We start from the raw sequence: 26,287 nt of genomic DNA, 5'->3' as shown, positions 1-26,287 counted from the left end.
GCTGAAATAGCCAAATCCACAAATTTTAAGGGGTGTCCACATGCGTTTGTATACAGTGCATTCGAAAGTATTCAGACCCCTTGACCTTTTCCACATTTTATTATGTTACAGCCTTATTCAAAAATGTATTAAATCATTTTTCCCCCTCATGAATCTACACACAATATCCCATAAAGACAAAGCAAAACCTTTTTTTCCGACCTTTTACTTAGTACTTTGTTCAAGCACTTTTGGCAGCTTTTACAGCCTCGAGTCTTCTTGGGTATGACGCTACAAGCATGGCACACCTGTATTTGGGGAATTTCTCCCATTCTTCTCTGCAGATCCTCTGACGATCTGTCAGGTTGGATGGGGAGCGTTGCTGCACAGGTATTTTCAGGTCTCTCCTGAGATGTTCGATCGGGTTCAAGTCCGGGCTCTGGCTGGGCCACTCAAAGCCACTCCTGCGTTAACTTGACTCTGTGCTTAGAGTCATTTTCCTGTTGGAAGGTGAAGCTTCGCCCCAGTCTGAGGTCCTGAGCACTCTGAAGCAGGTTTTCATGAAGGATCTCTCTGTACTTTGCTCCGTTCATCTTTCCCTCGATCCTGACTAGTCTCCCAGTCCTTGCCGCTGAAAAATATATTCAGGCCAAAGAGTTCAATCTTGTTTCTCATGGTCTGAGAGTTTTTTTAGGTGCCTTTTGGCAAACTCCAAGAGTGTTGTCATGTGCCTTTTACTGAGGAGTGGCTTCCATCTGGCCACTCTACCATAATGGCCTGATTGGTGGAGTGCTGCAGAGATGGTTGTCTTCCTGGAAGGTTCTTCCATCTCCACAGAGCAACTCTGGAGCTCTGACAGAGGGACTATCGGGTTCCTGGTCACATCGATGACCAAGGCCCTTCTTCCCCTATTTCTCAGTTTGGCCGGGTGGTCAGCTCTAGGAAGAGTCTTGGTAGTTCCAAACTTCATCCATTTAAGAATGATGGAGGCCACTGTGTTGTGTTCTTGGGGACCGTCAATGCTGCCGAATTTTTTTTGGTACCCTTTCCCAGATCTGTGCCTCGACACAATCCTGTCTCGGAGTTCTATGGACAATTCCTTCGACCTCATGGCTTGGTTTTTGCTCTGATGTGCACTGTCAACTGTGGGACCTTATATAGACAGGTGTGTGCTTTTCTAAATCATGTTTAATCAATTGAATTACCAGAGGTGGACTCCAATCAAGTTGTAGAAACATCTCAAGGATGATCCATGGAAACATGAGGCACCTGAGCTTAATTTCGAGTCTTGTAGGAAATAATCTGATTCCTTATGTAATAAGATTTATTTTTTTACACACAATAACCCATAATGACAAAGCAAAAACAGGTTTTAACTCCTTGATACTACCCATCCCGCATGCGGGAGCGTAATCATAGCCTCAAACTAATTAGCATAATGCAGGGGACATAATTCTTCCTAGAAACTGTTCCTATTCATGAAAATCACAAAAATTGTCAATGATCAAAGAATCAATCCTCAAGGTGTTTTTCACATATCTGTTCGATAAAATATCCCCCGGGACAATTGGTTTCTCATAAGAAGCGATTGGAAAAATGGCTACTTGTGTGCTTTACGCAAGATTTTCTGCGGGAGCCATCATGTGACCACTTGCTCAATGTGGTCCCTTACGGCTATTCTTCAACATAAATGCGTAAAAAGACGTCACAATGTTGTAGACACCTTGGGGAATACGTAGAAAGCGTAAGCTCATTCGTAGCCCATTCACAGCCATATAAGGAGTCATTGGCATGCAGGGCTTTCAAAAAATGGGGCACTTCCTGGTTGGATTTTTATCTGGGTTTCGCCTGTAACATCAGTTCTGTTGCACTCACAGACAATGTCTTTGCAGTTTTGGAAACGTCAGAGTGTTTTCTATTCAAAGCTGTCAATTACATGCATAGTCGAGTATCTTGTCGTGACAAAATATCCCGTTTAAAACGGGAACGTTTTTTATCCAAAAATGAAAATACTGCCCCCTAGTTACAAAGACATTTTTGCAAATTTATTGAAAATAAAAAACTGAAATATCACTTCTACATAAGTGTGCCTCTTTAATTACACATTCTCTTCCAAAGTATGCTGAACAGTGTCAAAGGTGTTGTTCGACTTGCATCAGCATAACTATTAAACGCTTAAACGGAACCTCTTCAGTATCGGTGGGTCACCCGCGAGACGGCTGAGCTAACGTAGGCTAACGTGATTAGCATGAGGTTGTAAATAACAAGAACATTTCCCAGGACATAGACATATCTGATAGTGGCAGAAAGCTTAAATTCTTGCTAATCTAACTGCACCAATTCACAGTAGCAATTACAGTGAAATAATACCATGCTATTGTATGAGAAGAGTGCACAGTTATGACATTTAAAATGTATTAATAAACCAATTAGGCACAATTAGGCAGACTTGATACAACATTTTGTGGCCAAAATCTAAATTGCGCCTGGGCTAGAATAATACATTATGGCCTTTCTCTTGCATTTCAAAGATGGTAAAAAATATATATATATTTAAATGCATGTTTTTTTCTTTGTATTACCTTTTACCAGATCTAATGTGTTTTATTCTCCTACATTAATTTAACATTTCCACAAACTTCAAAGTGTTTCCTTTCAAATGGTATCAAGAATATGCATATCCTTGCTTCAGGTCCTGAGTTACAGGCAGTTAAATTTGTGTATGTCATTTTAGGTGAACATTTTAAAAAGGGGTGGTTATTAAACTGCTCCAACACTTCCACTGATGGTTGGCACAAATACACATATATTTAACCACATCCCCAAGTATGCTACTGAAATCCAACCGGTACATTGCCCCCACCTATATTTTAAAGCAGTGATGATTGTACCTTATATTCAAAATATTGGGTACAAAAATCTCCCATACCTACAAGGTACCGATCTGTACCTTGTGAGTTTATATGTGTAGCTGTGAAGTGTGCCTTTGACCTTTTTGTACCCCACTGTACCCTAACCATACCCATATGTTTTGAGAGTGTGTTAATATACAGTACCAGTCACATTTGGACATACCTACTCATTCCAGGTTTAACTATTTTTTACATTGTAGAATAATAGTGAAGACATGAACACTATTAAATAACATATCATGTGGTAACAAAAATAGTGTTAAACAAATCTAAATATATTTTATATTTGAGATTCTTCAAAGTAGCCACCCTTTGTCTTGATGACAACTTTGCACACTCTTGGCATTCTCTCAACTAGCTTCATGAGGTAGTCACCTGGAATGCATTTCAATTAACAGGTGTGCCTTGTTAAAAGTTCATTTCTGGAATTTATTTCATTCTTAATGCATTTGAGCCAATCAGTTGTGTAGGTAGGGTTGGTAGGGTTGGTATACAGAAGAAAGCCATATTTGGTAAAATACCAAGTCCATATTATGGCAAGAACAGCTCAAATAAGCAAAGATAAACGACGGTCAGTCAATAAGGAACATTTCAAGAACTTGCTCAAATCTAAAATATACTGTATTTTGATTTGTTTATGTGTTTTTTGGTTACTCCATGTGTTATTTCATAGTTTTTAAGTCTTCACTATTATTCTACAATGTAGAAAATAGTACAAATGTAGAAAGACCCTTGAATGAGTAAGCGTGTCGAAACTTTGACTGGTACTGTATGTTCCAAGCCACAAGTATGAACAAAGTGGCACTGCAGAAACAAACATTGATTCACTCCTAACCAATAGGTTGCAAGTTCGTATACTCTATGTCATGTGTCTTTGAGCACTGCTAGTTTTACATTGGTGGTGATATATATAAACTCCCCTTGACTGGGGATAATTGTACAATTATTTACTGGTTTCTGGGAAGCTTTTAGGAAATTTCAGAAATGCGTTCTTGCCAATAAGTCTGTTGCAATATCTCTTTCATGCTCACTGATCTGGTGGTGTAGATTCACTGTATTAGAACATTGCAGGTTGTAGCGAGCAAAGGGTTATTAGTTTAAATTCCATTTAACACTAGAACCGCCTGGCCTTTCTGCCTATAAGTACCCACTAGAGAATGTTTTCGGGCGTCCCTTCCACACAGCGTAATAATAGGAGACAAGCGCAGGAACACATAATAGGGGGTTTTATTTTCTAGACCCAAACAAAAGAGTGAGGTGTAAACCTCTAAATAATACACAGGACGAGACCCGTAAAACAAGGGAACAATAACACGTAGCATGGACGCCGATACAACAGCACAGGTGCTCACAAGACCAACCGACATGGTAACAATAACCGACAAGGACAATGGGGAACAGAGGGCACATATATACACATACTAATCAGGGGAATGCGAACCAGGTGTGCGTAATGAGACAAGACAGTCCGGGGTTGGTGGTAATGAATCCATTTCAGTGACACCTAGAAGGCCGGTGACGTAGACCGGAGCTGGTGAAGGGAATGAGCAGCAGACGCGCTGCACCAGCAGCGGGACAACACCGGCCTCGAGGACTACCACAGGGACACGGTACGGCATCGGTCAGGGCGGTGAAAATCCCTGTTCTGCGAAGTGTCCAGAATGTCCACCGCAGGAACCCAGCACCGCTCCTCTGGGCCATACCCCTCCCTGTCAATGAGGTCCTGGAGACGCCCCGCCCGACGCCTCGAATCCAGGACTTCACGGACCGAGTACGCGGACCTCCCTCGATGTCCAGAGGAGGAGGCGGGACGTCACTGGGTCCAGCCTCAGCGAGCGGACCAGGCACATGATAAGTCGGGCTAATACGGTAATCAACAGGGAGTTGCAAACTATACGTTACCTCATTAACCCTCATCAGGAGTTTAAACGGCCCAACAAACCGCAGGCTCAGCTTCCAGCAGGGCAGGCGGACTGGCAGGTGGAGAGCCAGAAACAATGCCTTTTTTTGTGACTTTTTCGAATCATAGTCGCACACATCGTTGTAGCCCTTCATATGCCTATGTTTTAATAAGATTTGTGTCACAAATAAAGTGGCCAAATAGCTTCTTAAAATTAAGCACATTAATCCGCTTTATAAGCGGTGTAAAGCCTAGCTGGTCTATACAGGAAAAGCAGCGTGTGAGTTTCAAGTTTGGGGAAGATCATTTTCACCAAAAAAATTCACCTTCATAATGAAAGCATTAAATGCATAATTGCATTTGCGGTCACTTTTGATCAAGTTTTTTCCCGCTAATGGAACATTTGCGCTTATAGCCTAGTACCATGTGTGCATTTCTGTGCTTATAATGTGAATAAATAGCCTAATAGCTTATCAGCATTTTAAGCTAAACGTTCTGATCTGTTGTGTCAGCTACATTGCATAAAAACATTTTTTTTTTTATGTTAGTGGATGTATTAATTTGGGATCTATCACATCCCACAACTGTCCCAGACTATTTTGGAATATTTATTTCTTGCAAAGAATCGGTCGACTTTTGTACCATGGGGTACATAATAGATTGACATAGATTGACATGGGCGGCAGGGTAGTCTAGTGGTTAGAGCGTTGTTCGATTAACCGGAAGGTTGCAAGTTCAAACCCCCGAGCTGACAAGGTACAACTCTGTCTTTCTGCCCCTGAACAAGGCAGTTAACCCACTGTTCCTAGGCCGTCATTGAAAATAAGAATTTGTTCTTAACTGACTTGCCTGGTAAAATAAAAAAATAGACTAGTGTTTTTGCTGTTTCTTAGGCCTATTTATCTTGTTGGCTGGTGAAAGTAAATGTGGACAGTTCTTCCAATATCTTAAATATGCACCTCGGAATTGCGCGCAGTTGCGTCTCGATATGGCTGTCTTCACTTGTTGCCTGTGAGAAAGGCCCGATCACATGATGGAGAGCCATGTAGGTGAGAGGTGCTTCGGATTGCGCAGCACACTCAGGGAGAAGGCGCCAACACAGCAATCCGGGCTGCAAAATGCATGGATATTTTTAGGGTGCTTTACGGCCAGAAAGGGGATGCTGCAGTGAAATTCGAGGCATTATCAAGTGCTTGTCAAATTGTGATTGAGAGACTATTGGAGTGTGTACAGCCCGCGCAAAAAAATGCCTTTCAAGTGACTTTTTTCAAATCAACATTAGAGTCGCATCATGCACAACGTAGAACAACTAAAGTTACATTAATAACTTTCAATTAAGCATTTAAAAAAATATATATTTAACCTTTATTTAACTAGGCAAGTCAGTTCTTATTTACAATGACGACCTACCAAAAGGCAAAAGGCGGGGAGAAAACAAACATTGCGACAAGAGAGACAACACAACACTACATAAAGAGAGACCTAATACAACAACATACCAAGGCAGCAACACATGACAACACAGCATGGTAGCAACACAACACGGTAGCAGCACAAAACATGGTACAAACATTACTGGGCACAGACAACAGCACAAAGGGAAAGAAGGTAAAGACAGCAATACATCACACAAAGCAGCCACAACTGTCATTTAGAGTGTCCTTGATTGAGTCTTTGAATGAAGAGATTGAGATAAAACTGTCCAGTTTGAGTGTTTGTTGCAGCTCGTTTCAGTCGCTAGCTGCAGTGAACTGAAAAGGCCCAGGGATGTGTGTTTTGGGGACTTTTAACAGAATGTGACTGGCAGAATGGGTGTTGTATGTGAAGGATGAGGGCTGCAGTAGATATCTCAGATAGGGGGGAGTGAGGCCTAATAGGGTTTTATAAATAAGCATCAACCAGTGGGTCTTGCAATGGGTATACAGAGATGACCAGTTTACAGAGGATTATAGAGTGCAGTGGTGTGTCCTATAAGGAGCATTGGTGGCTAATCTGATGGCTGAATGGTAAAGAACATCTAGCCGCTCGAGAGCACCCTTACTTGCCGATCTATAAATTATGTCTCCGTAATCTAGCATGGGTAGGTAGGATGGTCATCTGAATCAGGGCTAGTTTGGCAGCTGGGGTGAAAGAGGAAACGATAGAGGAAACCAATTCTAGATGTAACTTTATCCTGCAGCTTTGAAATGTGCTGAGAGAAGGACTGTGCACCATCTAGCCATACTCCCAAGTACTTGAATGAGGTGACTACCTCAAGCTCTAAACCCTTCTTCCTGTGGTGTTCAGAACAAGGTTAAGGGTAGAGAACGCTTGTTGGACATTAAGAAAGCTTGGTTGTAGAGCATTTAACACAAAATCCGGGGAGGGGCCAGCTTTTTATAAGACTGTATCATCTGCATATAAATGGATGAGAGAGCTTCCTACTGCCTATGTTATGCTATGTTGTTGATATATATTGAGAAGAGCGTGGGGCCTAGGATCGAGACTTGGGGTACTCCCTTGGTGACAGGCAGTGGCTGAGACAGCAGATTTTCTGACTTTATAAACTGCACTCTTTGAGAGAGGTAGTTAGCAAACCAGGCCAAAGACCCCTCAGAGACGCCAATACCCCTTAGCCGAACCTCAAGAATGGAATGGTGTACTGCATCAAAAGCATTAATAAAAAGCTTTAAAAAAAAAAGCTTTAATAAAAAGTCAATAAAAATAACAGCACAACATTGCTTAGAATCAAGGGCAATGGTGACATCATTGAGGACCTTTTAGGTTGCAGTGACACGTCCATAACCTGAGCGGAAACCAGATTGCATACCCGAAAGAATACTATAGACATTAAGAAAGCCAGTCAGTTGATTATTGACAAGTTTTTCCAAAACTTTTGATAACCTTTCTGGCGCAGGCATTCCGCTAGTGACCCACCTCGACAACATTCGGTGAAATTGCAGAGCGCGAAGTTCAAATTACAGAAATAGTCATATTTAACATTCATGAAAATACAAGTGTCATACATCAGAAAAATGCTTAACTTCTTGTTAAAACTTCTTAGGGTTGAAATCCCGTTAATGGGATTGATATGACAACAGCCAGTGAAAGTGCAGAGCGACAAATTCAAAACATCAGAAATCTCATAATTAAAATTCTGTATTTTATACAATTTTAAAGGTTATATTGTTGTTAACCACAGTGTCTGATTTCAAATATGCTTTACAGCAAAAGCACCACAAACGATTATGTTAGGTCACCACCAAACGACAATAAATACAGCCATTTTTTCCAGCCAAAGATAGCAGTCACAAAAAGCACAAATAGAGATAAAATGTATCACTAACCTTTGATGATCTTCATCAGATGACACTCATATGACTTTATGTTACACAATACATGTATGTTTTGTTTGATAAAGTTCATATTTATCCAAATATGAGTTTACATTGGCGCGTTACATTCACTAGTTCCAAAAACATCCAGTGATTTTGCATAGCCACATCATTCAACAGAAATACTCATCATGAATGTAGATGATAATACAAGTTATACACATGGAATTATAGATATACCTCTCCTTAATGCAACCGCTGTGTCTGATTTTTTTTTTTACTTTACGGAATAAGCACACCATGCAATAATCTGAAACAGCGCTCAGAATAAATAGTCACAATAGCCGCCATGTTGGCGTGAACATAAACAAGAAATTACATGATAAATATTCCCTTACCTACATCCATGGGAGACAGACACACTAATCTATTGATACAGTTGAATCTGTGCACACACTACGATACTCCTATACCTAGATTTACATAGATATTCCTGTTGGGGATTTTGTATTTATAGTCTTCATCAGAAAGCACTCCAGAATAAATGTTTGTTTTGTTCGATGGTATACATATCCAAACGCTCATTCTGGTCAGCGTTATGTCGGACAAAAACTTCAAAAAGTTATATTACAGGTCGAAGAAACATTTCAAACTAAGTACAGAATCAATCATTAGGATGTTTTTAACATATAGCTCCAATAAAGTTCCAACCGGAGTATTCCTTTGTGTCTTGATGAGCAATGGAACGCAAGTGGATACCATGAGGAATGCGCGTGATCAGAAAATGGCTGACTGACAGTCCCCTGATAGATTCTGCTCTCATTCAGTCCCACAACACAGTAGAAGTCTCATTCAAATTGCTATAGACGGGTGACATCTAGTGGAAGCCCTAGGAAGTGCAACGTCATTAATATCTCAAGGGGATTTCATTGGGAACTGTGGTGAATACATACCAAGCTCAGATTTCTCACTTCCTGTTTTGATTTCTCCTCAGGATTTTGCCTGCCATATTAGTTCTGTTATACTCACAGACATCATTCAAACAGGTTTAGAAACTTTAGAGTGTTTTCTATCCAATACTAATAATAATATGCATATATTAGCAACTGAGACTGAAGAGCAGGCAATTTACTTTGGGAAATGTATTCATCCAAGCTACTCAATACTGCCCCCCAGCCATAAGAAGTTAATTAATCCGCTGTGTCAGATTTCAAAATGGCTTTACGGCGAAAGCACACTATGCGATTGTCTGAGGACAGCGCCCGGCACACAAAAGCATTAAAAACATTTTACAACCAGGCAGGTACGCCATTAAAGTCAGAAATAGTGATAAAATAAATACCTTACCTTTGAAGATCTTCTTATGTTGGTACTCCAAAAGGTCCCAGCTACATCACAAATAGTCATTTTGTTCGATAAATCCCCAAAAACTCAGTTTAACTGCCGCGCTTCATTCAATAATCCACCGGTTTCCCTCCTTCAAAATGCATACAAAATTAATTCCAAACGTTACCAATAAACTTCTCCAAACATGTCAAACAACATTTTTAATCAAACCTCAGGTAGCCTAATACGTAAATAAACAATCAAATTTAAGACGGAGAATTGTTATTGTCTTTACCGGAGATAAACAACAAAGAAAACGCTCTCATCCACGCGCATGAAAACACTACAGCCAAAATGGGAGCCACTTAGAAAAACTACAAATTCTAGCTCCTTTTTCCAAAAACAAGCCTGAAACTCTTTCTAAATACATCTAGTGGAAGCACTAGGAACTGCAATCTGGGAGGTTTTCACCTCATATTAAACATGACAGCCATTGGAAACAGTGTTGGGCTGAATTTGTTTTTTTCTGGATGGTTTGACCTCGGGTTTTCGCCTGCCATATCAGTTCTGTTATACTCACAGACATTATTTTAAAGGTTGTAGAAACCTTAGATTGTTTTCTATCCAAATCTACCAATTATATGCATAGCCTAGCTTCTGGGCCTGAGTAACCGGCAGTTCACTTTGGGCACGCTTTTCATCCAGACGTCAAAATACTGCCCCCTAGCCCAAAGAGGTTAATTAATGAAGTGGTTATTAAAGAGCTCAGCCTGCTTCTTGTCAGTAACAACCACATCATCAACATTAAGGGACATGGGCAGCTGTGAGAAGGAGGGTTTATTCTCCAAGTCTTTAACCTTTTTCCAGAACTTCTTCGGGTTAGACCCACAGAGAGAGAACTACTCCTTAAAGTAACTAACTTTGGCCTTCCGGATAGTCTGAGTGCACTTATTTCTCATTTGCCTGAACGAGAGCCAGTCAGCCTGAGTATGTGTGTTCCGAGCCTTCCGCCAAATGCAATTTTTAAGATGGAGTAACTTGGCAAGATCATGGTTGAACCAGGGGCTGAACCTGTTTATAATTATAATTTTCTTTATGAGGCGTGTTTGTTAACAATACCACTGAAAATATCAAAATAGAAGATCCAAGCGTCTTCGACAGAGGGGATCAAGCTGATTCTATACCATTTTACAGAGGCCAGTTCATGAAGGAAGGCTTGCTCATTAAAGTTTTTTAGCAAGCGTCTATGACAAATTAGGACAGGTCGTTTCACTGAGCAGCCGTTACAAACACAGGCTGTAAAACAGTGATCACTAAGGTCATTACAGATAACACCAGACTGATACCTATCAGGATTATTTGTGAGGATAACATCGAGGAGAGTAGCTTTTGAGTGAGGAGTGAGGAGAGTGTTTGGAGTCATACTTTGTGGGATTGATTAGAATAGGATGGAAGGCCAAAAGTCTGTGTAACCAATAGAGAGTCAGAGTCCCGAGTGTGGGAACAAACATATTCATTCCCACGGTCTGGTAAAGCAAGTTTGTAGTCAACAAAGTATGCAGGAGTCATGAGGCAAATAGCAAAATAGCAAAATGCACAATAAAAAAATAAAATAAATAACAACTTGGGGCTAGCCATTGTAAGTTCAGAGTCACTCGTCCCAACAGTGTGTGTCTGCTGGAGGCGAGGGAAAGGCCAGGGAGAGAGGGGTGAGTGTGGTGGGGGTACCTGTACCAGACAGAGGAAGACAGGCCAGGGAGAGAGGGGTGAGTGTGGTGGAGGCACCTGTACCAGACAGAGGGAGACAGGCCAGGGAGAGAGGGGTGAGTGTGGTGGGGGCACCTGTACCAGACAGGGGAAGACAGGCCAGGGAGAGAGGGGTGAGTGTGGTGGAGGCACCTGTACCAGACAGAGGGAGACAGGCCAGGGAGAGAGGGGTGAGTGTGGTGGGGGCACCTGTACCAGACAGGGGAAGACAGGCCAGGGAGAGAGGGGTGAGTGTGGTGGAGGCACCTGTACCAGACAGGGGAAGACAGGCCAGGGCAGACGGTGAACAGATCGGCAGGTGGAATCCAAGCAGCAGTGCAGCAGGCAACGGGAGTAGGTGTCACACCCACTTGGGAGAAGCTTTTACTTCTGGAGGCAGATTTATTGTAGAAAATGCCAGTAAATGGTCTTTGAACAGCAGGAGGGGGCTTCAGAGGACGCTTCAAAGACTCCTGCCACTTGTTGAGCCCAAAGGCATTGACACATTTTACTTCACACCTCAGTGCTAATTGAAGTTGTATCTGGTCTGTCCTTGCAAGCCTGGCAGCCTTAACTAAGCATTCAGTCCCCATAAAGTAAAATATATCATTGTAATGTACTTTATTTTTCATTTATTTATTTTTTTTTTCTTCTTCTTGGCTTTCAAAATAGCATCAGACCAAACACTACTCATTCAGTCCCAGGTTGGATGGTGTCCTCAGGTTTCTGCTGTTTGTTTGCTTGAGCACCCGTATAGCTTGGAAAAAGGAAACATTGGAAGCAGTAATCTCTCCGGTTAATTTTGGATAAAATTAGGTTGTGATCTGGAGCGAAGGCCATGCTGTGGAGGGTAGCATCCTGCATATGTACCTCTATTAAAGCATTGCTCCTCTCCTCTCTTCCAAAACCCATCAGTCACAAGATGACTCTCCCAGCTTCAGCCACAGTGCTAGAGGTCCGGCTGCATGCCCACAACACTACTCCCACAGAGTCTAATCTATCCACAGGGTCCTCCAATTTTTGGCTCTTTCCAAGCTGTCTCAGTGTTAGACTAAGGATAATCAATTAGTCTAGTTCCAAAATGCAAAGGTTTGAATCACAAACCATATATACACATTGAGGTGATGTCTCTGTCTCCAGTGTCTGAGTGAGAATATAGGAGTAGCTGTTTCTTTGATTTGTCATGGGTCCCCAGATCCTCAAAAAACTGCACCATCGAGAGCATCCTGACCAGTTGCATCACTTCCTGGTATTGCAACTGCTCGGCATCTGACCGTAAGGCGCTACAGAGGGTAGTGCGTACGGCCCAGTACATCACTGGGGCCAAGCTTCCAGCCATCCAGGACCTATATACTAGGCGGTGTCAGAGGAAAGCCCCAAAAATTGTCAAAGACTCCAGTCACCCAAGACCTAGACTGTTCTCTCTGCTACCGCACGGCACGCGTTACTGGAGCTCCAAGCCTGGGATCAAAAAGCTCCTTAACAGCTTCTACCCCCAAGCCATAAGACTGCTGAACAATTAATCAAATGGCCATTTTGTTTTTACACTGTTCTTACTCGCTGTTTATTATCTATGCATAGCCGCTTCACCCCTACCTACATGTACAAATTACCTCGATTAACCTGTATCCCCGCACATTGACTCAGTACCGGTACCCACTGTATATAGCCTCGTTGTTGTTATTTTATTGTGTTACTTGTTCATATTTTTTACCTTATTTTATTTGATAAATATTTTCTTAACTCTTTCTTGCACTGCATTGTTGGTTAAGGGCTTATAAGTAAGCATTTCACGATAAGGTTTACAGCTGTTGTATTCGGCACATGTGACAAATACAGTTTGATTTGATTTGACAAGGCGCGCTGTAAAATGTTAAAAAATGATCGCCAACGCTGATCAATAGCCATAACACAAACTCATGCTTACGGTATTGTTGTTCTAAATTAAATCAACCTCTTCACCCTCATCATTCAGTTAGTCCTAATTTAAATTTGATTGTCAAGTAATTCCATCCATTTGTCATTCATTCAGTGGGCTGGCATGGTTTGCTTTGCTGGATAGGATATGTTTGACATTATTCTGAAGGCCTATTGCAAACATGTAGCATGTTTTTTGTTTCCCTTACAATACATTTGTTTAGTGATAGAGTTACAGTAAATACAACAGTCCCATAACAAGCATCTTTTTACAAAGTCAAACGTTAAAGAGAATGTTATAAATCTGCAAGGTGCGCGGTCAAATTGTCTGCTACTGATGAATAGACATGACACAAACTCATCATTACACGATTGTCTTTCCTAAATGAAATCAACCTCTTCACCCTCCTTATTATTCAGTTAGGCCTAATTTAAATTCAATTGGGAAGTAAGGTGCACAATTATCGCCCATTCATGCATTTGTCATTCATTCAGTGAGGAGAGAGAGAGACACATTAGCGCCTGGCTGGGTACCAACATCTTACAGTAAATTGTCTTGGCGGGTTAAGTTGGGAATACGTAAGAAGGCTCTTAATACTTTTCTGTTTGTGATTCAAAAATTTGGACAAATGAGCAGTGTAAAATACAAACATTTTGGAAAAGTCAGGGAAGGAGCAGGACAGTTGAAATCGGAAGTTTACATACACCTTAGCCAACTACATTTCAACTCAGTTTTTCACAATTCCTGACATTTAATCCCAGTAAAAATTCCCTGTCTTAGGTCAGTTAGATTCACCACTTTATTTTAAGAATGTGAAATGTCAGAATAACAGTAGAGAGAATGATTTATTTCAACTTTTATTTATTTCATTACATTCCCAGTGGGTCAGAAGTTTACACACAGTCAATTAGTATTTGGTAGGATTGCCTTTAAATTGTTTTACTTGGATCAAATGTTTTGGGTAGCCTTCCACAAGCTTCCCACAATAAGTTGGGTGAATTTTGGCCCATTCCTCCTGACAGAGCTGGTGTAACTGAGTCAGGTTTGTCGGCCTCCTTGCTCGCACACGCTTTCTCAGTTCTGCCCACAAATGTTCTATAGGGTTGAGGTCAGGGCTTTGTGATGGCCACTCTAGTACCTTGACTTTGTTGTCCTTAAGCCATTTTGACACAACTTTGGAAGTATGCTGGGGTCATTATCCATTTGGAAGACCCATTTGCGACCAAGCTTTTACTTCCTGAATGATGTTTTGAGATGTTGCTTCAATATATCCACATAATTTTCTTCCCTCATGATGCCATCTATTTTGTGAAGTGCACCAGTCCCTCCTGCAGCAAAGCACCCCCACAACATGATGCTGCCACCCCGGTGATTCACGGTTGGGATGTGGTTCTTTGGCTTGCAAGCCTCCCCCTTTTTCCTCCAAACCTAACGATGGTCATTATGGCTATTCAGTTCTATTTTTGTTTCATCAGACCAGAGGACTTTTCTCCAAAAGGTACTATCTTTGTCCCCATGTGCAGTTGCAAACCGTAGTCTGGCTTTTTTATGGTGGTTTTGGAGCAGTGGATTCTTCCTTGCTGAGCGGCCTTTCAGGTTATGTCAATATAGTACTCGTTTTACTGTGGATATAGATACTTTTGTACCTGTTTCCTCCAGCATCTTCACAAGGTCCTTTGCTGTTGTTCTGGGATTGATTTGCACTTTTTGCACCAAAGTACATTCATCTCTAGGAGACAGAACGCGTCTCCTTCCTGAGCGGTATGACAGCTGCGTGGTCCCATGGTGTTTTATACTTGCATACTCTTGTTTGTACGGATGAACGTGGTACCTTCAGGCATTTGGAAATTGCTCCCAAAGATAAACCAGACTTGTGGAGAGCCACAATTTTCTTCTGTGGTTTTGGCTTTCTTTTAATTTTCCCATGATGTCAAGCAAAGAGGCAGTGAGTTTGAAGGTAGGCCTTGATATACATCCACAGGTACACCTCCAAATGACTCAAATGTTGTCTATCAGAAGCTATCAGAAGCTTCTAAAGCCATGACAGAATTTTCCAAGCTTTTTAAAGGCAGAGTCAACTTAGTGTATGTAAACTTCTGACCCAATGGAATTGTGATACAGTGAATTATAAGTGAAATAATGTGTCTGTAAACAGTTGTTGGAAAAATGACTTATGTCATACACAAATTAGATGACCTAATTGACTTGCCAAAACTATAGTTTGTTAACAAGAAATTTGTGGAGTGGTTGAAAAATGAGTTTTAATCACTCCAACTTAAGTGTGTGTAAACTTTCAACTTCAACTGTAGCTTAGCAAATGTCAGTGGCCATTCGCCTATGGTGGTTCTAGTGGTAAGGCTGAGTCCCAATTTTCTTTACAGTACAACATTGAACAAGATTTTACAGAAATTTAAATCAGAATACAGCAGCATACTGTCATTTTATAGAAATAACACCTCCACATTGTTGTATATATTTACTTTCTTTTTACTGTAACTGTAGGCAAAGTGCAGAAATGTATTCTTGGCAATAAAGATATAGTATTTGTATTTGTATTTAGTCTATTATACCCATAGACCTGGTGGCTCAGCAGGAACTTCAAGTAGCTAGCAATCAAGAGGTTGTGAGTTCAAAGGTTGAGTCCCAAGTAAGCAGCATACTGTCCATTAACACCTTCATTTAGCTGTAAAAAATACAGTAACTAGTTGTAGATTTGAAAGTTAATTATTCTTAATGACGTTTGACATCTTGGCTTTCACATGTGCTCAAATGTTGTCTCATGTAATTTCATGGTATCACATGTTGAAATGTTGCATCCCCATGTTGTCCAATAGGATTCACATGAGATCATGTTTTCACATGTGTCGTGTCATGGTATCACATGCTGACATTTTGCATCCTCATGTTGTCACATTTATGTCACAATAACTTCACGAAATTGTGTTCTCACATGTCCTCACGTGTTGTCACGTGTAGTTTTAGGCTTCCATGTGCAGCAGGTAGACATTCAGATTGCACGGCTGAGTAGGTAAGAAACTCAAGAGAGGGCGACAGAGAGCCAGGAGGAGGAAGGGAGTGAATGAGGCAAGAAGAGGGAAGAGAGGAGACAGTGATTGACAGGTGCCTGGGGCGATGGAGGGATCATAGATGGGAGGAGCCAGAGAGGGCTGTAATAACCTGTCTGTAATGAGGTATCAAACCATATTAGTTCTGGGGTTAGCACAGAGCAAGACCAGCCAACTGGACTAAATTACTTCTGGTGTGAAGTCTATTAGTGTTAATGGCCTAATTAGGAGCGATTGTTAAGCTAGTGACGTTAGTGAGGCTTCTTCTTGTTGTGTTCGCCAGGTCAATTAAGACCGGCTAGCGCAAGTAAACAGAATGGGTGTTTTGTATGTACTGTATGTAGTGCAGCATGCTATGGATGTAGCAGATTGAATCAGAGGGATCCCCTGCAGTAATGCGGAGAGTGGGGTAGAAAGAGAGGGGGGAGGGATAGGTAGAGGAGGAGAGAAAGCTGACAAGTGATTTTTTGTGCTCCGCAGCCTAACCTTGCGGAGGAATGTGGAGAATTCAGTCTTGAGCCAGAACCTTCAGGGTGACTTTAGCCCGAGTTTCCTCCCCCTCTCCCTCTCTCTCTCTATAATGAATGCAATTAACCTTTGCGGAGCTCAGTGCGGTGTGCATGATGTCTAACAGGTTGGGGGAGTCAGCAGGGTGCAGGGATGTTGGAGGGTGATTGATTGATGCTCCATTGGACAGTTACTCTGCGTCATGTCCCCCTTTAATTGGCCTGGGGAGGAGTTGAGAGAGGGATGGAGAGAAAAGGAGAAGGGATGGAGAGAGGGAGGGAGGAGAGAGGGATGAAGAGAGGGATTGGGAGAAGGATCGAGAGAGAGATGGAGGGAGGAGAGAGGCATGGAGAGAGGGATGGAGAGGGATGGAGAGAGGGATGGAGAGAGATGGAGAGAGAGATGGAGAGAGAGATGGAGAGAGGGATGGAGAGAGGGATGGGAGAGGGATGGGAGAGGGATGGAGAGAGGGATGGGAGAGGGATGGAGAGAGGGGAGGAGAGAGGCATGGAGAGAGGGATGGAGAGAGGGATGAGAGAGGGATGGAGAGTGATGGAGAGAGGGATGAGAGAGGGATGGAGAGAGAGATGGAGAGAGGGATGGAGAGAGGGATGGAGAGGGATGGAGAGAGGGATAGAGAGGGATGGAGAGAGAAGGAGGGAGGAGAGAGGCATGGAGAGAGGGATGGAGAGAGGGATGAGAGAGGGATGGAAAGGAGGAGTGAAAAGAGGGATGGAGAGAGTGAAAGGGTGACACTACTCTTACGGGAAAACCAAATGAATTAATGTGATAACAATAAGTGAACCCTTGTCTCCCAAAAAGGGTTCTTCTGATCAAAACAGTTAGTGGTAGAACCCTAACCCTCCGCAAAAAAACACGTTGGAAACCTTTTTTCTAAAAGTGTATTGGAGGACAAGGTCCAAGGTCCCTTCTGTCACATCTTCTTCTTGTAAGGAGGAGAGAGGAGGAATCAATGATTTGAGAAGCAACCATAGTGCATCCAAAAATCACAAGAACATCTAGAAAAATAGGTGTGAATGAAGCCCACAGGAATGCCAGTGGGCATTGAAACATACAGTGCCTTGCGAAGGTATTCGGCCCCCTTGAACTTTGCGACCTTTTGCCACATTTCAGGCTTCAAACATAAAGATATAAAACTGTATTTTTTTGTGAAGAATCAACAACAAGTGGGACACAATCATGAAGTGGAACGACATTTATTGGATATTTCAAACTTTTTTAACAAATCAAAAACTGAAAAATTGGGCGTGCAAAATTATTCAGGCCCTTTACTTTCAGTGCAGCAAACTCTCTCCAGAAGTTCAGTGAGGATCTCTGAATGATCCAATGTTGACCTAAATGACTAATGATGATAAATACAATCCACCTGTGTGTAATCAAGTCTCCGTATAAATGCACCTGCACTGTGATAGTCTCAGAGGTCCGTTAAAAGCGCAGAGAGCATCATGAAGAACAAGGAACACACCAGGCAGGTCCGAGATACTGTTGTGAAGAAGTTTAAAGCCGAATTTGGATACAAAAAGATTTTTCCAAGCTTTAAACATCGCAAGGAGCACTGTGCAAGCAAAAATATTGAAATGGAAGGAGTATCAGACCACTGCAAATCTACCAAGACCTGGCCGTCCCTCTAAACTTTCAGCTCATACAAGGAGAAGATTGATCAGAGATGCAGCCAAGAGGCCCATGATCACTCTGGATGAACTGCAGAGATCTACAGCTGAGGTGGGAGACTCTGTCCATAGGACAACAATCAGTCGTATATTGCACAAATCTGGCCTTTATGGAAGAGTGGCAAGAAGAAAGCCATTTCTTAAAGATATCCATAAAAAGTGTTGATTAAAGTTTGCCACAAGCCACCTGGGAGACACACCAAACATGTGGAAGAAGGTGCTCTGGTCAGATGAAACCAAAATGGAACTTTTTGGCAACAATGCAAAACGTTATGTTTGGCGTAAAAGCAACACAGCTCATCGCCCTGAACACTGTCAAACATGGTGGTGGCAGCATCATGGTTTGGGCCTGCTTTTCTTCAGCAGGGACAGGGAAGATGGTTAAAATTGATGGGAAGATGGATGGAGCCAAATACAGGACCATTCTGGAAGAAAACCTGATGGAGTCTGCAAAAGACCTGAGACTGGGACGGAGATTTGTCTTCCAACAAGACAATGATCCAAAACATAAAGCAAAATCTACAATGGAATGGTTCAAAAATAAACATATCCAGGTGTTAGAATGGCCAAGTGAAAGTCCAGACCTGAATCCAATCGAGAATCTGTGGAAAGAACTGAAAACTGCTGTTCACAAATGCTCTCCATCCAACTTCACTGAGCTCGAGCTGTTTTGCAAGGAGGAATGGGAAAAAATGTCACTCTCTCGATGTGCACAACTGATAGAGACATACCCCAAGCGACTTACAGCTGTAATCGCAGCAAAAGGTGGCGTTACAAAGTATTAACTTAAGGGGGCTGAATAATTTTGCACGCCCAATTTTTCAGTTTTTGATTTGTTAAAAAAGTTTGAAATATCCAATAAATGTCGTTCCACTTCATGATTGTGTCCCACTTGTTGTTGATTCTTCACAAAAAAATACAGTTTTATATCTTTATGTTTGAAGCCTGAAATGTGGCAAAAGGTCGCAAAGTTCAAGGGGGCCGAATACTTTCGCAAGGCACTGTAGCAGTCAACAGGGTCAGTAAGGGTTAATATTGACTGGTCCTCATCTCTAGCCAGTTCCAGACAGACTTTGTTGTCTTTCCTTCACCAGATGATGTGTGTCTAGCTGGCCTGCTTGTTGTCTATTTCCCCTCCCTCCCTCCCTCCCTCCCTCCCTCCCTCCCTCCCTCCCTCCCTCCCTCCCTCCCTCACGCCCCTCTCTCTCTCTCTTTCTCGCTCAGGAGGTTAGGAGGTTAGGAAGTGCAGCTCAGTTTCCACCTCATTTTGTGGGCAGTGAGCACATAGCCTGTCTTCTCTTGAGAGCCATGTCTGCCTACGGCGGCCTTTCTCAATAGCAAGGCTATGCTCACTGAGTCTGTACATAGTCAAAGCTTTCCTTAATTTTGGGTCAGTCACAGTGGTCAGGTATTCTGCCGCTGTGTACTCTCTGTTTAGGGCCAAATAGCATTCTAGTTTGCTCTGTTTTTTTGTTAATTCTTTCCAATGTGTCAAGTAATTATCTTTTTGTTTTCTCATGATTTGGTTGGGTCTAATTGTGCTGTTGTCCTGGGGCTCTGTAGGGTGTGTTTGTATTTGTGAACAGAGCCCCAGGACCAGCTTGCTTAGGGGACTCTTCTCCAGGTTCATCTCTCTGTAGGTGATGGCTTTGTTATGGAAGGTTTGTGAATCACTTCCTTTTAGGTGGTTGTAGAATTTAACGGCTCTTTTCTGGATTTTGATAATTAGTGGGTATCGGCCTAATTCTGCTCTGCATGCATTATTTGGTGTTCTACGTTGTACATGGAGGATATTTTTGCAGAATTCTGCGTGCAGAGTCTCAATTTGGTGTTTGTCCCATTTTGTGAAGTCTTGGTTGGTGAGCGGACCCCAGACCTCACAACCATAAAGGGCAATGGGCTCTATGACTGATTAAAGTATTTTTAGCCAAATCCTAATCGGTATGTTGAAATTTATGTTTCTTTTGATGGCATAGAATTCCCTTCTTGCCTTGTCTCTCATTATTTTTCTCTCTCGCTATCTATCTATCTATCTATCTATCTATCTATCTATCTATCTATCTATCTATCTATCTATCTATCTATCTATCTATCTCTTTCCATCTTATCCCCTCTGGCTTGGAGTATCTCTTTACCTTCCCCACTCTATTGTGTCTATTGATCTTCATCTGAGGTCAATAGCTTTTTACAGCACCAAGATCGAAACTCCAGATGATCCTCCTCTATCCTCCCTTGCTTTCTCTCCTCTCTCTCTCTCTCTCTCCCTCCCTCTCTTTCTCTTTCCCGTCGTCCCTCTCTGTCTTTGTCCCCCTTTTCTGCAGCATTGATCCACAGGGTCAGGGAGAGCTTTCCCACTACAGTAATTTGTAGCCCAAGGTCACCAGGTTATGTACCTTTATATCTATCTGTCGAATCGCAGACAGGAACCTCTTGGAACACTTTCAAAGTTAAGTGAGTAAGTGGCGTGACTGTGAAGAAAAGGGTTTCTTTTACTGGAGCTATTTAGAGACAGAGCTCAGATCCTAACTTTTAGATTGTGTAATCTAAGTTAACTCAGTATTAACATGTTACTGTGTGTCAGTTAAATGTTATAACAACTTATCAGGGCAGAATGACATCGTTTTGAAGACTTGTCCTTCAACATGACTGATGACGTGAAGGTGTTAAAGATGGGTCTGTTAACTGTTTCTGAAATACCAGCACAATACAGACCTGGTTACATATACAGGCGTTTTGAACAGCTCCCCCTGTTGGTCGTGTGGTGTAACGTCAGTCTGGCTCCAAGAAGAGAGTTGCAGTACCACCAGTATTTTATGTCAACAATCTCTGATTATCACACAGAGGATTTGTGCAGGGAAATGTATAGACCAGACACTCTCTTTATTTTGAAAAAAATCCTTAAAGTCAGAGTAGCTAAATAGACCAAACGAAAGATTAGATTAGACAGAGTCCCAGATGTAATTGCAGGGTATGATTGCAGGTAGCTGCCTATTGGTGGCTATTCAGTAGGCTGATGGTCTGGGGTGGAAGCTATTGGCCAGTCTGACTGTTTTTTCTATGATGCTCATATATTGCCCGTTTCTGAGTGATGGAAGCGTCTAGAACAGGCCGTGTCTCGGATGGCTGAAATCCTCCATGATCTTCTTGGCCTTCCAACACCTGGGCAGGCAGTGTGCACACATTGGTGCGTTCGGCTGACCATACCACCCACTGTAGAGCCTTACGGTCAGTGGAGGTGGAGTTGCAGTACCAAGCTGTGATGCAGCCCGACAGTATGCTCTCGATGGTGTTCCTGTACAACACTGTTAGAGCCCTCAGGGACAGGCCTCATTAATTAAGCATCCTGAGGTTGAAGAGGCGCTGTTGTGTCGCCTTCACCACGGTTTGACCATTTTAACTCCTCGGAGATGTGGACGCCGAGGAACTTTACGTTTTTGACCATCTCCACAGCGGCCCCATTGACGAGGATGAGGGTGTGCCCAGACTGGTTCCTCCTGAAATCCACAGTCAGCTCCTTAGTTTGGCTGACATTGATGGAGAGGTTGTTTACCTGGCACCACACAGTCAGAGTGCCTACCTCCTTTCTGTAGGCCGTCTCGTTGTTGTTGGTAATCAGGCCTTTTACTGTTGTGTCGTCAGTGAACTTGATGATGGAGTTGGAACTGTGTGAGGGAGTAGAGGAAGGGACTGAGGAGGCACCCTTGTGGTGCCCCTGTGTTGAGGATTAGTGTGGAGGAGGTTAATGTTGCCGACCTTCACCACCTGTGAATGGCCCGTCAGATAGTCCAGGACCCAGTTGCATAGGGAGATATGTTATTTTGGTGTAGTGGAGTCTGGCTTCCTGAGCAATCTGATCAAAGCTCCAGGGCTTGTGTTTGATTCCAGTTTCAAACACATCGAGGCGAGACAAGGGACTCTGACCGTTCAAACGTTTCCTATCCTACTCACCAGTCACCACGGAGAGTCCAGATGTTATCTCTGACATTCTCTGCATTTCTCTTTTTGTGGTAATTTCCTTGTGTGATATCCCCCACTTTCATAGCAGACATTTACTGTACCCAGACTTAGAGAGCATGACTTACTAAGTGTGTGTTAGTGCTTTATCATTAATTTGACATTATTACTATGTCCGGCTAAAAGGGGTATGGTATTGTATATTATGTGTTTGGGTGCCCCCACATGGGGAGGAGTAGGTACTGCAGCTCCATGGGATGTACAGTGAATTGAATATTCTCAATTGCATACTCCTCGCTTCCTCTGTCATCACCTTCTTCACAAAACCCATCGGAGGAGAAGGTCAGAGGGAGGGACCTTTCCCAGCCAATGGATTTTGAGGAGGAAAAATGAGACAAGGAGTATGCAATTGAGAGGAGGGTGTGGGTGGGCTGGTGGCTGCTGGATACATAAGACCTACATTGTTATTGTTGTTGTTGTTGTGCTTGTTGTTGTTTTTGATTCTCTAGGGTCTGCTTCAGTAATACATTCAGGAATAGATGAGGAGGTATATGTAATCCCACAGTGTGTGTGTGTGTGTGTGTGTGTGTGTGTGTGTGTGTGTGTGTGTGTGTGTGTGTGTGTCTGTGAGTGCTCCTCTAATCTCTTGGGGGTAATTTCCCTCTGGGAATAGATGAACTTGAGAGTCATTATCATCAGGCTGTATGCAGGCTCAGTTCTCTCTCTCTCTCTCTCTCTCTCTCTGTCTGTCTGTCTCTCTCTCTCTCTCTCTCTCTCTCTCTCTCTCTCTTTTTTCCCCTTGACTCTCTTTGTTTAATTTTCTCCTCTTTCTGCAATAGCACAGTTGCACCTGATTTGTTGAATGTACATATCTGTGGTTCTGATGTGGGTGTATTGTGTTTCAGTCATGTGGGTGTTTCAGTCATGTGTTTCAGTCATTGTGTTTCAGTCATGTGTGTGTTTCAGTCATGTGGGTGTATTGTGTTTCAGTCATGTGGGTGTATTGTGTTTCAGTCATGTGGGTGTATTGTGTTTCAGTCATGTGGGTGTATTGTGTTTCAGTCATGTGGGTGTATTGTGTTTCAGTCATGTGGGTGTTTCAGTCATGTGTTTCAGTCATTGTGTTTCAGTCATGTGTGTGTTTCAGTCATGTGGGTGTATTGTGTTTCAGTCATGTGGGTGTATTGTGTTTCAGTCATGTGGGTGTATTGTGTTTCAGTCATGTGGGTGTATTGTGTTTCAGTCATGTGGGTGTTTCAGTCATGTGTTTCAGTCATTGTGTTTCAGTCATGTGTGTGTTTCAGTCATGTGGGTGTATTGTGTTTCAGTCATGTGGGTGTTTCAGTCATGTGGGTGTATTGTGTTTCAGTCATGTGGGTGTTTCAGTCATGTGGGTGTTTCAGTCATGTGGGTGTATTGTGTTCCCGTCATGTGGGTGTATTGTGTTTCAGTCATGTGGGTGTATTGTGTTTCAGTCATGTGGGTGTATTGTGTTTCAGTCATGTGGGTGTTTCAGTCATGTGGGTGTATAGTGTTTCAGTCATGTGGGTGTATTGTGTTCCCGTCATGTCGGTGTATTGTGTGTGTTCCAACTCTCTGATGAGTGTGTATTGGAGATGTTCCAGATATCTAATGTATGTGTAATGTGCATTTTGCAGGTACCTGATTCCCTCCCTGGACCGTTCCCATGCTGGCTTCTACCGATGTATCGTCAGGAACCGTGTAGGAGCCTTACTACAGAGGAGGACTGAAGTACAGGTGGCATGTAAGTGACTGTGTGTGTGTGTGTGTGTGTGTGTGTGTGTGTGTGTGTGTGTGTGTGTGTGTGTGTGTGTGTGTGAGTGGAAACAACTCCGATATTGATTGTAGGTAGTGTGTGACTATCCCCCTGACAGTGTGACTGTATCAAGATAGGTGCCCTTGCTAGGAGCTGTGGGAGAGTGGGCCATCTGCGTCAAGGGGTAAAAGATCTACCTGCATCTCATTTACTGAGCGTTTGTCCCCCCAGACAGCTGTTCCACTCAACTCTCTCATTAGATGGATTATGTTGTGCTGTTGTTTTTAACTTTCCACCATTTTATAATATGACTCCCACTTATTTTATTCCCTTCTTTGTCAACAACATCTGTTAGTCTCAGGGAGTTTTGAACATGTACCCATAAATTCAGATTGAAGTTAAAGTACTCCCCTCCCTAGCACTCGTTCTACTCTCATCACCACTGTGTTATTACACTGCAAGCAGGCAGACTGGTGTGGCGGTCAAGACGGTGTCACGGTGAATGTATTCCCCTTTCGTCTCCCAGTGTGTTGGCCCCTATAGATGGACCCCCCTTCAAGCTAATCAGCAGTCATTCTGTCTGCAACATTTGAATTGTAATTCATATATTTAATATATATGCTATCGCAAACATGTTGATGAAGGCCTTTGGTCACATTAGAATATGATTTATATTTTATTTCAAATAACACATGTCCATGAGTTTATGTTACTGTAGGCTGTATGTAAAAAAATGATAAAATAATTTTTTTAAATACGCACATTTCAAGTGTTCAATCAATTTTATTCATTGAGTGAACTGTGAAACAGAAAAAAAAATGTGTTGGAATATGGTAACAGCTTTTTTTATAATGATTTTAATAAAAATATATAAATGATCCCAACCACCAAAGACGCACGGTCAAAAGACGCACAGTCAAATGATGAAAACATCAGCAGCCTAGACATCATTATAAGCGCCAAGTGGCCTTGACAAATAGTGAAACTCAGCACAAAATCAATAATGTCATTATAATGCATATAAGTGTCTATGACAGCAGTCAAAAATAGTCAGTTGGATATCATTTAGCTGGGTAGCCTAGTAGTTAGAGCATTGGGCCAGTAACTGGTTGCTGGATTGAATCCCCTAGCTGACAAGGTACAAATCTGTCATTCTGCCCCTGAGCAAGGCAGTTAACCCACTGTTCCCTGGGCGCCAAAGACGTGGATGTTGATAATGGCAGCCCCCCGCACCTGTCTCATTCAGAGGAGTTTAGCTAAATGCGGAAGACACATTTCAGTTGAATGCAATCAGTTGTACAACTGACTGGGTATCCCCTTTTCCCTTATCCCTTGTCCTAACAGTTGACACAATTTTCACAACTTTCACTTGCTTGACATCCCTTTGTTTGACTGTAGTGTATAATAGTCCAAATCTTTGTCTTTATTGTGTTCCCGTTGTCTTGTTATTCTTCAACAATAATAATATTGCCTTATTTTGCGCAGAGGGAGGGAGCACCCATCTCACTTTGTTCATGGTGCCGGCCAGACTTGTTTTCTTTGCAAGCAACTTTTTCCACAGTCATAGAAGTTAATAAATCGTCCATGGTGACATTTCTCGTCTTGTCGACATAAAGTTCCCCAAGCCTCATCATCACATTCTCCGACACTCGCTCACCTGCTGCCCGATGTGGATCTTTTCCCTGAGATTGAAAGCTGTTCAGCATGTACAATTACACATGCTCTCACTGTACTCCAACTAGGCCAGAGTAGACTGATGAGACTGCTGGGATTCAGTTGACTGATATAGGATACATGCCATTTTAAGATGATAACTAGAATGGATCAATACAATGGAAGGGTCTTCTTTCACAGTTGTTGATTACATCATTTTGCATTGTTCACTTCCCCTCACTCATCAAGTCACCCATTCTCCCCCATCATACTATGCTTCATTTATTGAATCTCTTGTTACATGTGTGAAATTAGTTTCGTTATAGTTTAGGTTCACTTTCAAGGCAATTATCGGGGGGATTATCAGCTGGGCACTACACTTTCAGCTGTCTGAAGGAGCAGAGCAGGCCCATCTGGAAGGAGGTCCAACAACAGGGGGAAAACGTTTAAGGAAATGACATGCTCTCCTAAAACTGGGTGTAATTCCTGTTCTGTTTGTGATATTAAGATTCTAACACCGACAGTGTGTAATATAGATTTATTTC

The 26,287-nt window shown here is 42.4% G+C and overlaps 1 protein-coding gene across 3 annotated transcripts in view; it reads left to right on the top strand.

The window, feature by feature from the left end:
• The window catches only part of sdk2b (sidekick cell adhesion molecule 2b), a 468,680-nt gene that overhangs the window by 334,869 nt on the left and 107,524 nt on the right, over positions 1-26,287 (top strand). For all 3 annotated transcript variants that reach the window (XM_090212049.1, XM_090212048.1, XM_090212047.1), the window contains exon 3: positions 23,971-24,077. In XM_090212049.1, coding sequence (XP_090068175.1) covers positions 23,971-24,077 — 107 coding nt within the window. The remainder of the gene's footprint in view (positions 1-23,970; positions 24,078-26,287) is intronic.

This window comes from Oncorhynchus mykiss, chromosome 20 (genome assembly GCF_057628025.1).
Source record: "Oncorhynchus mykiss isolate SJ-2025 chromosome 20, ASM5762802v1, whole genome shotgun sequence".
NCBI classification, from domain to species: Eukaryota; Metazoa; Chordata; class Actinopteri; order Salmoniformes; family Salmonidae; genus Oncorhynchus; species Oncorhynchus mykiss.
Note: the sequence above shows the minus strand (reverse complement) of the source record. Positions and strands in the feature narration are given on the sequence as shown.